This window comes from Gigantopelta aegis, chromosome 3 (genome assembly GCF_016097555.1).
Source record: "Gigantopelta aegis isolate Gae_Host chromosome 3, Gae_host_genome, whole genome shotgun sequence".
Lineage (NCBI taxonomy): Eukaryota > Metazoa > Mollusca > Gastropoda > Neomphalida > Peltospiridae > Gigantopelta > Gigantopelta aegis.
In genome coordinates this window covers 1,335,132-1,349,327 of record NC_054701.1, presented here as the reverse complement: position 1 = coordinate 1,349,327, position 14,196 = coordinate 1,335,132, and the positions used below count along the sequence as shown (strand labels likewise).

At 36.6% G+C, this 14,196-nt stretch overlaps 1 protein-coding gene across 7 annotated transcripts in view; it reads right to left on the bottom strand.

Moving 5' to 3' along the window:
• Positions 1–14,196, bottom strand: part of LOC121367349 (trichohyalin-like) — a 198,101-nt gene that overhangs the window by 152,362 nt on the left and 31,543 nt on the right. For 4 of the 7 annotated variants that reach the window (XM_041491464.1, XM_041491460.1, XM_041491463.1 and 1 more), the window contains exons 5-7: positions 7,841–7,978; positions 6,621–6,725; positions 3,891–4,010 (exon numbers count right to left, since the gene is read on the bottom strand). In XM_041491464.1, coding sequence (XP_041347398.1) covers positions 3,891–4,010; positions 6,621–6,725; positions 7,841–7,978 — 363 coding nt within the window. The remainder of the gene's footprint in view (positions 1–3,890; positions 4,011–6,620; positions 6,726–7,840; positions 7,979–14,196) is intronic. The other 3 variants (XM_041491462.1, XM_041491465.1, XM_041491466.1) reach the window with 3 other exon arrangements.

The following is a 14,196-nucleotide window of genomic DNA, read 5'->3' as shown; positions in this document are numbered from 1 at the left end:
TCTAAAAATATATGTGTTCACTGCATGGGTCTCTGACAAACATTAACAAGAAAAGCAAAAATAAACAAAAAGCTAAAGAAAAAACAAGAATAATGTTCTATGTATTTTAATTCCTTCTTGGTGCATGAATATACTACATGTATATAGTTGTGTTCATTTAGGTAGCTCCATCATATGTAGAGTTTGTGTAAACAGTTGTTCTATTTGTACAACTCATGTATTTCAACTCTAATAAATAAACAGAGCTTTGGAAGTTCTTGATGTATGTTTTGATAGCTTTACTGTGGTACTTTTAATGAACTCACAAAAAATACACATGTATATTAATGAAGGCTCAATATTCAGTATTCAATATTATATAAAATTTCATTAAAATCTATTATTTTTTCTGTTTCAACTATTGCCCAGTGAATGATGTACTGGTATGTGGTGTCCTGTCTGTGGGAAAGTGCATATAAAAGATGCCTTGCTACTACTTAGTAGGAGTAGAGTAACAGCTTTGTAAACTATTTTCACTCAGTATCAAACTGTTATGCATATTCTTGTTCACTTTATCTGTTGACATATTTTGAAAAGAACAGTCTTTAATAGTTGTAAAGAACATATTTTAAATACAATCCGACAAAAATCATTAATTCATTTACTGTTATTCCACTCTCTTTTTTCTCTAATCATAAAATCAATCATGACATTACACAGTGACAGAGAATAAATCATTTAAAATACATGGCGTCATTTGTGTAGGTAACTCCATTTGCTAATTCCTATTTCATCAATATTACTGGAAAGACAGAATAGGTTTGTTTAGCTGTCATTGTTTAATTTCAACATACTAGGAACTGTACTTACATTTAAAAAAAAAGAAATACATTAATTTTAAAACAAGGAAGTATTGACTGAAATATTGCAACTTTAATCCAATCCAAAGGAAGCCATTAAACTGTGTTCAGTATACTTATATATGAGTGAAAGAGAATGCATTTTTAATGAAACGGGACAATAATATTATACTAGAGTCAGTCATGGAAGATTCGTGACAACATTTTAATGAAACGGGACAATAATATTATACTAGAGTCAGTCATGGAAGATTCGTGACAACATTTTAATGAAACGGGACAATAATATTATACTAGAGTCAGTCATGGAAGATTCGTGACAACATTTTTAATGAAATGGGACAATAATATTATACTAGAGTCAGTCATGGAAGATTCGTGACAACATTTTTAATGAAACGGGACAATAATATTATACTAGAGTCAGTCATGGAAGATTCGTGACAACATTTTTAATGAAACGGGACAATAATATTATACTAGAGTCAGTCATGGAAGATTCGTGACAACATTTTTAATGAAACGGGACAATAATATTATACTAGAGTCAGTCATGGAAGATTCGTGACAACATTTTTAATGAAACGGGACAATAATATTATACTAGAGTCAGTCATGGAAGATTCGTGACAACATTTTTAATGAAACGGGACAATAATATTATACTAGAGTCAGTCATGGAAGATTCGTGACAACATTTTTAATGAAACGGGACAATAATATTATACTAGAGTCAGTCATGGAAGATTCGTGACAACATTTTAGGGAACAAAGTTTAAAGTGTTTTCTAGATCACTAAGACCCACTGAACAAACTAAGCTGGGTTGACTCTTCTAAAAATGCATGCATTGCCAACAGTGCCCATTTTTCAAAATGGCCACCATTGTTACCATATATGGTAATAATTTAAAGCATTATACAAATTATTATTGCCTCAAATGTGACCCCAAAAAATTAGGAATATACCTTTGGCAACACAGAGTAACAAAATGAGATGTGTCTTTTCTAAAATGGTAGCCATTTTCACACAATGCATTTCCTATTGTTTCATCTGAAACAATATACATGTATTTCATCCTTTAAACTTTGTAAACCATTAAGAATATACATTAGGCACAATGCCGAAGAATAAAGTTTGACATATTGAAATGTGGACACGGCAAACAGCATTCATTTTGAAAAATGACTGCCATTGTCAACCAATATAGTGCTTTTTGTTTATCATTTAAAGGAATATACAAGTTTTTGTTGATTTTAACTTTGTAAAAAGTTAAGAATAGAAATTTGGTGGGGTTTTTCTAAAATGACTACTAATAATTTATGAACTGGGTGCAAAAGACAATTTTCATTTAAGTGCACTTTAAAATATTTAGTTGCAAAAAGGTGCCTTTGTATGAGTGTGAAGTGCTACAAACTGGTGAGGTGTTCAAACCTGGCTGTTTGCCGTGTGACAGGGCGTAGGAATGCGACACCAGCACACAGCCATGGGGCAGATTACTCAGAGTTGCATGTCGCTTCATCATTCTTCTCGAAGCTGACAAAGCACAAAAATCAGTGACAACTAAAACCTATAGAGTATGGTGTGAAATGTATTATAGTACACTGGAATATTAAATGCCATGGTATGTATTATCCTGTCTGTGGAAAAGTGCATATAAAAGATCCCTGTCAGGTAATGAAAAAATGTGGCGGTTTTCCTCTCTAAGTCATGTCAGAATTACCAAATGTTTGACATCCAACAGCTGATTTTTAATAAATCAATGTGCTCTAGTGGTGTTATTAAAACAAAAAACTTAAAATTTTAACGTTTACCTTGTAGTATATACTGAAATTGTACATGCACTGAAGTAAAACACTATCCTGTAGGGGGGGGACTGAAATGCCCACTGGACTATATCTAATGATCTGAACTCAAATAGTACCTTGAAAACTTGACACAAATAATACCTACCTGAGTGAACTAAAGCAATAATACCTACCTGAGTGAACTAAAGCAATAATATCTTGACACAAATAATACCTACCTGAGTGAACTAAAGCAATAATATCTTGCTGAATGAAAAACAACAACAAGAGGCTTATCTTGCAACCTGAACAAATCATTATTGTAATCAAAATCATATCTCCACACATGTCAGTCAAAAAGGCATTGGTGAAGTTGTGATCGTTCTCACACACATCTGTGAGGAGTTTCTCTACAGAAGACTGCCACTGCAAACTGGACTGAAGTAGCACCCTGATAGTAGACTAAATAAACTAATACACGGCTATCATGTGGAGAAGACAAAATAGCACCTCATAAGCTGGGCTAAGATCATGTATAATAGTTTTGATTGTATACTGATGCTGTAATACAGAAAGGCTGGAATATACCCAGTTAGTATGAATAGAACTCTAGTTGTACTGAAGGATGGATAGTTTAACACTTTGGCTATTCCATTTATCAAGTACATTTGATAAAGTACTAGTATTTGTTATACAGGAAGTAAGAAATATTTAACTCTTGTTTTCATTTGATTTTTTCACAGACCATAAATGTAACACAGATACATACATTAAATCTAAATTTAGAACAAAAATAGTAAGTCCTTTAGAAATATTATAACATTTTTGCATACAAAAATTATCAAACAGTATATATTGCCTAACAACAAATAACAATCAGATATATATTTATACAGAAAAAACACCATTCGTAGAATGTAATATAACAGTAACATGTTTAGCTGTTTATTTATACTTTTTCACACTTTGTAGTTGCCCTTTTTTATCACCATAGCTGTAAAATGATTGTTTTTGAAAATATACATTAAATTATTATATATGATGTGTATATTGTATATAGGGTTTAAAAGCCAGATTGTGTTACAGAATATAAATACAAGAACCAGAAGCCAGACATTAAAACAGAAATTCCAATACAAGAGAGACTACATTAAACATGCAAGCACACACAACACAGCGGGTTATCACGAGGTTTCGTTCAGGATGTACAGGTTTTTATAGATATATATACAGGTATACATGGTGCCTCCACCACCAGACATTTACCTGCTACACATTTTCTATTGCCAATCAACGTTTCTTTAAATTTGTCTTCGAAATCCTCGGTTTTAATAGAAGTCCGATCGCTTGCCGCTACTGGGGCCTTCAGACCATCGAGATAACCACCTGAGGTAGAATTTGTTACTTAGTTACAACCTAGATTTTATTATTTACAAGTCCAGTGGAAATAATTTTTTCTTACAGGACATTATTTTATTCTCCTCACTTTTACTTAAATTGTGTAAATATATGTAAATGCAGTTTATTGTTAACTGTTTATAAACAGCAGTATACCAAAGTGGAAATTTTATGGACTTCCCCAAACACAATCCCTGTAGTGAGATTGTGTTTTAAGCATGTATGTACTGTTGGAATTACAAGTATTTCAACATATTATCTAAAAATATATGTTTAAAACATGTAATCTTTATCCTCAAAAGAGTTTAAATAAGAATAAATATTTAAAAAAACTAAAGAAAAATCAAACAAATAAAAGCACCCAATAGAAATCAAATGTTCAAACATCTAAGCTGACCAAAACTGAACACTAATCACGTCAGGCTTCATAATAGAATAATAAAAATCAATACTGGGAAACCAAGTAAATGATTATTTCAATCTATCAATGTTTTGACAGAACCTTGTTGAAACAAGAGTACCGGTGAGGTACATGATACGCCCATCAGAAGTTTGATGGAAAACCATATCTGTATTAATGAATATGTTACAAGTATGATTCAAGTCTAATTATGTGAAATATTTCCAATGGGGTGAATTAACAGTTTGTTTTGGACCAACCACCATCCCAAGTTGTTCCTACATGTGGTTTGATGGTCCTGTATGCATCTGTATGCAAGATATCATCCGAACAAGGCAGGGTTGAAAAAAATCATGATTTTTTTTTTTAAATAAAAAAAATCGGATTTTTTAAAATTTAAATCAGATTTTTTAAATTTAAATCAGATTTATTTGATTTTTTTAATTTTTACTTTAATTTGGAGCTTCTGAATTGAATACTTGCTCCCTATTAAATACATGATTTGGAAGCTTCACTGCATTCTGAAAGGAAATACCTCGAACATCTAGAAATGAGGCCAGGATGGCTATATAAGGTGATTTGACACATGAAGTCAGTGACTTCAAGTCACATCTGTTAGATCTCACTCCAGATCATCCCCAAATTCGTCCAATTTACCACATTGAAGCAGAGTGGTTTCACTTGACACCTTCTATTGTGTTGATCTCCCAGGATCATCCCAACCATAGATTTGGGGGAATTGTCACTGATCAGTATGACTTGTTAGACTACATGGTGTTGAAATCTAATTGCAATTCAATTATAAATATATGTAAAAATAATTATCTAGCGTAAGTAACAATTGATTTTAAATAACACTTCATTTTTTGTACTGCAAGTTAAATGATAAATCACATGTTTACAAAATAATCAATAAAAATAAATGCAATAATCATAAAAATCAAATGAAACATATAAAAAAAACAAAAATCGAAATGCATGATTTTTTTGATTTTTTTTGCAGTGATTTAAATCATGATTTAAATCAATGATTTAAATCAAACAACTATGGAACAAGGATTTACTGTTATATGCAGTAGACCGTGAAAAGTAGGTCACAGTGACCTCATAGTAGTATGCGACACCCCACCATTCCAAGTTGTTCCTATATGTGAGATTTGATAGTCCTGTATGAAATAGTTCAGACAAGGATTTACTGTTATGTGCAGAAGACTGTGAAAAGTAGGTCACAGTGACCTAGTAATAGTACATGACACACCGCCATCTCAAGTTGTTCCTACATGTGAGGTTTGATGGTCCTGTATGCATCTGTATGCAAGATGGATGGACGGACGGATAATGACATGACATATCATAATACGACCCATCATAGATAAGCATATAAAAAGTAACTTGACAAACTGATTGTATAATTTTATGTTTGTCTTACCTCCTTTATTGAGACTCATCAATGAAAAAAAATGGACTGGGGTGTCAGTTATTAAATTCCACTCCTTTTATTTAAATGTTTTGTGTTATCAAAATGACAACCAAGACCAAATTTATTAAAAAAAGATAAGCAAAAAGAAAACAAAAGAAAGAAGATATTTACAAATTAATCATTTTACTACCCACAACCCCCAAGCTTTATATTTATACAGTTACAATTCAGTCTTATTAATATATTATTATAACAAGCTGCCTCAATCTAATTTATGTTTTTATACAACAACTTGCATGTCAGCATTCTTAAATTAGTTAGACATCCATATTTTTAATTCTTGCAGCTGAAATCAAACTAGCTTGCCACGATTTACAAGTTTGTTCACTTTCTTCAGTTTGTCTTTCAACACATTTTACTCTCCACAATATATTTTGAAATTCTAATGTTTGTGAACCTGACTCTGAGCCAGATATTTATACATGTGTAGATATATATATATATATATGTGTGTGTGTGTGTGCCACCCCACTTTTTAGCAGCAGTGGTGGTTTATATATGTGTGTGTGTGTGTGCCACCTCACTTTTTGGCACCTTCCTACGCCCATGTAAGTGTATTGGTTTACAGAAATAGATACTATGATGTTGTTTCTAACAATTTATCTGAAGCTGTCCGCAGTAGTAGAAGTAGATATTAGCTCGAAGTCTAGCTGTGAATATAAGAAGCTGAATTTAGACAGATGAGAAGTGGAACAAGACAAATTTCTCTACAAATTACCTCGCTTTTTACGCATGATTTCCTTGAACTTCTCGTCAATCTGTTGGGCTGCCACAGAGTCAAGGTCACTGTGATGGTCATCCGCATGGTGAACAAGGTCATCTGCTGAAAGAGGTTTTATAATGGTCATCTTAACTTTTGGGATGGGTTTAGCTTATGGTACTAAGATCATTTGCTTAAAGACTGTTATAACTCTAGCCCTAGCCCCAGCCCCAGCCCCATTTCATTGATTGGTGAAAAGCGGACAGGCCTACAGCTTACTAGTATGGCACATGCTACAGTTGTCTGCCCAATGTAACTAATCTGTACAACAGTTGCTAGAGTAGTCTGCCCATGGCAGCTTAATGGAAAAACACTTGGTAGAGTTGTCTGCCCATGGTAGCTTACTGGTAAAATACTTGCCAGAGTTGTCCACCCATCGTAGCTTACTGCTACAATTGCTAGTAACTTGACTGAACATGACTCACTGTCTGTCATTTCGGATAGTGACTTGACTGAACACGACTCACTCTGTCATCTCAGCTAGTGACTTCACTGAACCCGACTCACCATCTGTCATCTCGGCTAGTGACTTCACTGAACACGACTCACCATCTGTCATCTCAGCTAGTGACTTCACTGAACACGACTCACATTGTCATCTCGGCTAGTGACTCCATTGAACACGACTCATTGTCTGTCATCTCGGCTAGTGACTTTACTGAACATGACTCACTGTCTGTCATCTTGGCTAGTGACTTCAATGAACCAGACTCACCATCTGTCATCTCGGCTAGTGACTTCACTGAACACGACTCACCATCTGTCATCTTGGTCAGTGACTTCACTGAACCAGACTCACCATCTGTCATCTAGACTAGTGACTTCATTGAATGCGACTCACCATTTGTCATCTTGGCTAGTGACTTCACTAAATGTGACCCACTGTTTGTTATCTTGGCTAGTGACTTCACTAAATGCAACTCACTGTCTGTCATCTTGGCTAGTGACTTCACTGAACCCGACTCACCAATACGTCATCTCGGCTAGTTACTTCACTGAACATGACTCATTGTCTGTCATCTTGGCTAGTGACTTCACTGAATGTGACTCACTGTCTGTCATCTTGGCTAGTGACTTCACTGAACCAGACTCACCTTCTGTCATCTCGCCTAGTGACTTGACTGAATCTGACTCACCATCTGTCATCTTTGTTAGTAACTTCACTGAACCTGACTCACCATCTGTTATCTCGGCAGCGTCGCTGTACATCTGAGCTGTCCCAACGATCTTCTGGTGATCCCCGTCCTGGGCAGTCTCCTCCAGCACGCTGCCCGTCCCCAGTCCAGTGTCTCGGTCGGACCCTGTAGCAGGCACAACTGTGAAAACATACAACAATGAATGACATTGTATTGCACATGTCATTGTATTATTTGTCATTGTACTACATGCCATTGTACTACATGTGTCACTGTACTACATGTCATTTTATGTGTCATTGTACTACATGTGTCACTGCACTATGTGTGCCATTGTCCTACATGTGTTATCGTACTACGTGTCATTGTACTACATGTCATTTTATGTGTCATTGTACTACATGTGTCATTCTACATGTCATTGTACTATATGTGTCATTTTATGTGTCACTATACTACATGTGTCATTGTACTACACATGTGTCATTGAACTACATGTCATTTTATGTCATTGTACTACATGTGTCATTCTACATGTCATTGTACTACACGTGTCAGTGTACTACATGTGTCATTGTACTTCATGTGTCATTCTACATGACATTGTACTTCATGTGTCATTCTACGTGTCACTGTACTACATGTGTTATTCTACATGTCATTGTACTACATATGTCAGTGTACTATATGTGTCATTGTACTACATGCAGGGCATAAAATTTGGCACACACGATTTTGTAGTTCATCTGTCGGTTATGCAAAACCAATATCAACACGAACGATGGATCGTTAGTGCAAAAACTATAATCGCTCATCAGAAAATGTAAACTGACGTGTTTTGGCTAATGTAACTATTTTTGGAATAAAATAATAAAAGAACGGGCCTAGCATTGCAGGTGTGAGAAAAAAACAATGTATCCGTCTGAACTCGACATCGCGATCAATTACAAAGTCGGCACTGTCATTAGAAGTGTCAATAACATTTAGTAACATAGTCACACGTTCCCTTTGATCATTTCGCTACGTGCGGAAAACAATACGCGGTTTGGAAATTAAAGCGGTTTATGAGTATTTATTAAACCTGACATCAACTTAGCCCGGCATTTAGTTATAGAATTGTAAAATGTCAGGACTTAATGCAAAAAAATGCAAAAAGGACGGAGTTAGTGAAAACACTTTCAAAACATAGTGGTTTTCCGACGATTTCGCAGTTAATACAAACAAGAATAGTGACGTATGTAAAGTTATATGCAATGTATGTATGGACAATTTTGTGGCTATCCGTAGTGAAGCTAGGTTAAGACAAATGAAAGGGTCAGCTTTGGACAATGTCAAAAATTATGTTGATGGGGTGTCATTTGTTCACAAAGGAAACCTTGCACGGCATGTTAAGTCCGCCAGCCTACACGACTGGGCGAAGAAGAAATTTGCATTGTGTGCATCAACATCTGCAGCTTCGTCTTCTGACAAAACTAGTTCTCATGTTGAATAAACTCGTGCAATAAACAGGAAGTGAAAAAAAACGTATGTGAAGTTCTGTATATTTATTTACTTTTTGATGCCTGTGTGGTTACATTGAAATATATGCATTACTTCTGAAACATGTATTGTAATGAAAACAAGTACAACCCTTGCTAAATCAATTTATTAAAATATGACATACATAGCGAAGAAAATAGTACATTTAATAAGGGACTTTAAAATAACGAAGTGGAAATTAGAATATGATGAAACACTGAGTTGCAGCATCGATTGGATTGATCGAGGATTCGAAGAACTTTCCGTTCAGACCCGGAAGCTCAAAGCTTACGCGAAATCCCCGTTTCGTTCAGACTATTGTTTTGCGCCAACAAGTACTCCCCTGTAACAGAACCGATGGGGTAGTGTACTGAAATGCAAATGGCAGCTTTTAACTTAGTCCAAGCATACCAAATAATAATAATAATTTAGTATTTATGATAAGAATTTGGAGAAAAGCTACGAAAATCGCCTATCTTAGATTCTCATTTGATTACTGTTGCCGGTTAACCTTTTCATTGAACCACTGGAGAAAATCATTCATGCAAACACTAAAACCACACGAACGACATACCGTTTGTCTGAAAAAAAAACAAATTTTATGCCCTGTACATGTGTCATTGTACTACATGTGTCATTGTACTACATGTGTCATTGTACTACATGTGTCATTCTACATGTCAATGTACTACATGTGTCATTGTACTACATGTGTCATTGTACTACATGTTTCATTGTACTACGTGTCATTCTATGTGCTGGTGTACTACATGTGTCAGTGCACTACTTGTGTTAGTATACTACATGTGTTATTGTACTACATGTGTCATTCTACGCGTCGGTGTACTACGTGTCAGTGTACTATATGTGTCATTCTACCTGTGTCATTGTATTGCATGTGTCACTGTACTACATGTGTTAGTGCACAATTTGTGTCAGTGTACTACATGTGTCATTGCACTACATGTGTCACTGTACTACTTGTGTCAGTGTACTACATGTGTCAGTGCACTATTTGTGTCAGTGTATTACATGTGTCAGTGTACTACACATGTCAGTGTACTACATGTGTCAGTGTACTACATGTGTCAGTGTACTACTTGTGTCAGTGCACTACTTGTGTCAGTGCACTACATGTGTCAATGTACTACTTGTGTCAATGTACTACATGTGTCAGTGCACTACTTGTGTCAGTGCACCACTTGTGTCACTGTACTACTTGTGTCAGTGTACTACTTGTGTCACTGTACTACTTGTGCCAGTGCACTACATGTGTCATTGTACTACTTGTCAGTGTACTACATGTGTCAGTGTACTACTTGTGTATGTGTACTACATGTGTCAGTGTACTACTTGTGTCAATGTACTACATGTGTCACTGTACTACTTGTGTCAGTGTACTACTTGTGTCAGTGTACTACATGTGTCAGTGTACTACATGTGTCAGTGTACTACATGTGTCAGTGTACTACTTATGTCAGTGTACTACTTATGTCAGTGTACTACATGTGTCAGTGTACTACTTGTGTATGTGTACTACAAGTGTCAGTGTACTACTTGTGTATGTGTACTACATGTGTCAGTGTACTACTTGTGTCAATGTACTACATGTGTCACTGTACTACATGTGTCACTGTACTACTTGTGTCAGTGTACTACTTGTGTCAGTGTACTACATGTGTCAGTGTACTACATGTGTCAGTGTACTACATGTGTCAGTGTACTACTTATGTCAGTGTACTACTTATGTCAGTGTACTACATGTGTCAGTGTACTACTTGTGTATGTGTACTACAAGTGTCAGTGTACTACTTGTGTATGTGTACTACATGTGTCAGTGTACTACTTGTGTCAATGTACTACATGTGTCACTGTACTACTTGTGTCAGTGTACTACTTGTGTCAGTGTACTACATGTGTCAGTGTACTACTTATGTCAGTGTACTACTTGTGTCAGTGTACTACTTGTGTCAGTGTACTATGTGTCAGTGTACTATGTGTCAGTGTACTACTTGTGTCAGTGTACTACTTGTGTCAGTGTACTACTTGTGTCAGCGTACTACTTGTGTCAGCGTACTACTTGTGTCAGCGTACTACATGTGTCAGCGTACTACATGTGTCAGCGTACTACATGTGTCAGCGTACTACTTGTGTCACTGTACTACTTGTGTCAGCGTACTACTTGTGTCAGCGTACTACTTGTGTCAGCGTACTACTTGTGTCACTGTACTACTTGTGTCACTGTACTACTTGTGTCAGTGTACTACTTGTGTCACTGTACTACTTGTGTCAGTGTACTACTTGTGTCACTGTACTACTTGTGTCAGTGTACTACTTGTGTCACTGTACTACTTGTGTCACTGTACTACTTGTGTCAGTGTACTACTTGTGTCAGTGTACTACTTGTGTCACTGTATTACTTGTGTCAGTGTACTACTTGTGTCACTGTACTACTTGTGTCAGTGTACTACTTGTGTCACTGTACTACATGTGTCACTGTACTACTTGTGTCACTGTACTACATGTGTCAGCGTACTACTTGTGTCAGCGTACTACTTGTGTCACTGTACTACTTGTGTCACTGTACTACATGTGTCAGTGTACTACTTGTGTCACTGTACTACTTGTGTCAGTGTACTACTTGTGTTATCGTACTACTTGTGTCAGTGACCTACTTGTGTCACTGTACTACTTGTGTCACTGTACTACTTGTGTCAGTGTACTACTTGTGTCAGTGTACTACTTGTGTCAGTGTACTACTTGTGTCACTGTACTACTTGTGTCAGTGTACTACTTGTGTCAGTGTACTACTTGTGTCACTGTACTACTTGTGTCACTGTACTACTTGTGTCAGTGTACTACTTCTGTCACTGTACTACATGTGTCAGCGTACTACTTGTGTCAGCGTACTACTTGTGTCAGCGTACTACTTGTGTCACTGTACTACTTGTGTCACTGTACTACATGTGTCAGTGTACTACTTGTGTCACTGTACTACTTGTGTCAGTGTACTACTTGTGTCATTGTACTACTTGTGTCACTGTACTACTTGTGTCACTGTACTACTTGTGTCACTGTACTACTTGTGTCAGTGTACTACTTGTGTCAGTGTACTACTTGTGTCACTGTACTACTTGTGTCACTGTACTACTTGTGTCACTGTACTACTTGTGTCAGTGTACTACTTGTGTCAGTGTACTACTTGTGTCACTGTACTACTTGTGTCAGTGTACTACTTGTGTCACTGTACTACTTGTGTCACTGTACTACTTGTGTCAGTGTACTACTTGTGTCAGTGTACTACTTGTGTCACTGTACTACTTGTGTCAGTGTACTACTTGTGTACACTTGTGTAGTGTACTACTTTGTGTCACTTGTGTACTACTTGTGTCACTGTACTACATGTGTCAGTGTACTACTTGTGTCACTGTACTTGTGTCTGTACTACTTGTGTCACTGTACTACTTGTGTGTACTACTTGTGTCAGTGTACTACTTGTGTCACTGTACTACTTGTGTCACTGTACTACATGTGTCAGTGTACTACTTGTGTCAGTGTACTACTTGTGTCAGTGTACTACTGTGTGTACTACTTGTGTCAGTGTACTACTTGTGTCACTGTACTACTTGTGTCACTGTACTACTTGTGTACTACTTGTGTCAGTGTACTACTTGTGTCAGTGTACTACTTGTGTCAGTGTACTACTTGTGTCACTGTACTACTTGTGTCAGTGTACTACTTGTGTCAGTGTACTACTTGTGTCACTGTACTACTTGTGTCACTGTACTACTTGTGTCAGTGTACTACTTCTGTCACTGTACTACATGTGTCAGCGTACTACTTGTGTCAGCGTACTACTTGTGTCAGCGTACTACTTGTGTCACTGTACTACTTGTGTCACTGTACTACATGTGTCAGCGTACTACTTGTGTCACTGTACTACTTGTACTCTTGTGTCACTGTACTACTTGTGTCATTGTACTACTTGTGTCACTGTACTACTTGTGTCACTGTACTACTTGTGTCACTGTACTACTTGTGTCACTGTACTACTTGTGTCAGTGTACTACTTGTGTCAGTGTACTACTTGTGTCACTGTACTACTTGTGTCACTGTACTACTTGTGTGTACTCACTGTACTACTTGTGTCACTGTACTACTTGTGTCAGTGTACTACTTGTGTCACTGTACTACTTGTGTCAGTGTACTACTTGTGTCACTGTACTACTTGTGTCAGTGTACTACTTGTGTCACTGTACTACTTGTGTCACTGTACTACTTGTGTCAGTGTACTACTTGTGTCAGTGTACTACTTGTGTCACTGTATTACTTGTGTCAGTGTACTACTTGTGTCACTGTACTACTTGTGTCAGTGTACTACTTGTGTCACTGTACTACATGTGTCACTGTACTACTTGTGTCACTGTACTACATGTGTCAGCGTACTACTTGTGTCAGCGTACTACTTGTGTCACTGTACTACTTGTGTCACTGTACTACATGTGTCAGTGTACTACTTGTGTCACTGTACTACTTGTGTCAGTGTACTACTTGTGTTATTGTACTACTTGTGTCAGTGACCTACTTGTGTCACTGTACTACTTGTGTCACTGTACTACTTGTGTCAGTGTACTACTTGTGTCAGTGTACTACTTGTGTCAGTGTACTACTTGTGTCACTGTACTACTTGTGTCAGTGTACTACTTGTGTCAGTGTACTACTTGTGTCACTGTACTACTTGTGTCACTGTACTACTTGTGTCAGTGTACTACTTCTGTCACTGTACTACATGTGTCAGCGTACTACTTGTGTCAGCGTACTACTTGTGTCAGCGTACTACTTGTGTCACTGTACTACTTGTGTCACTGTACTACATGTGT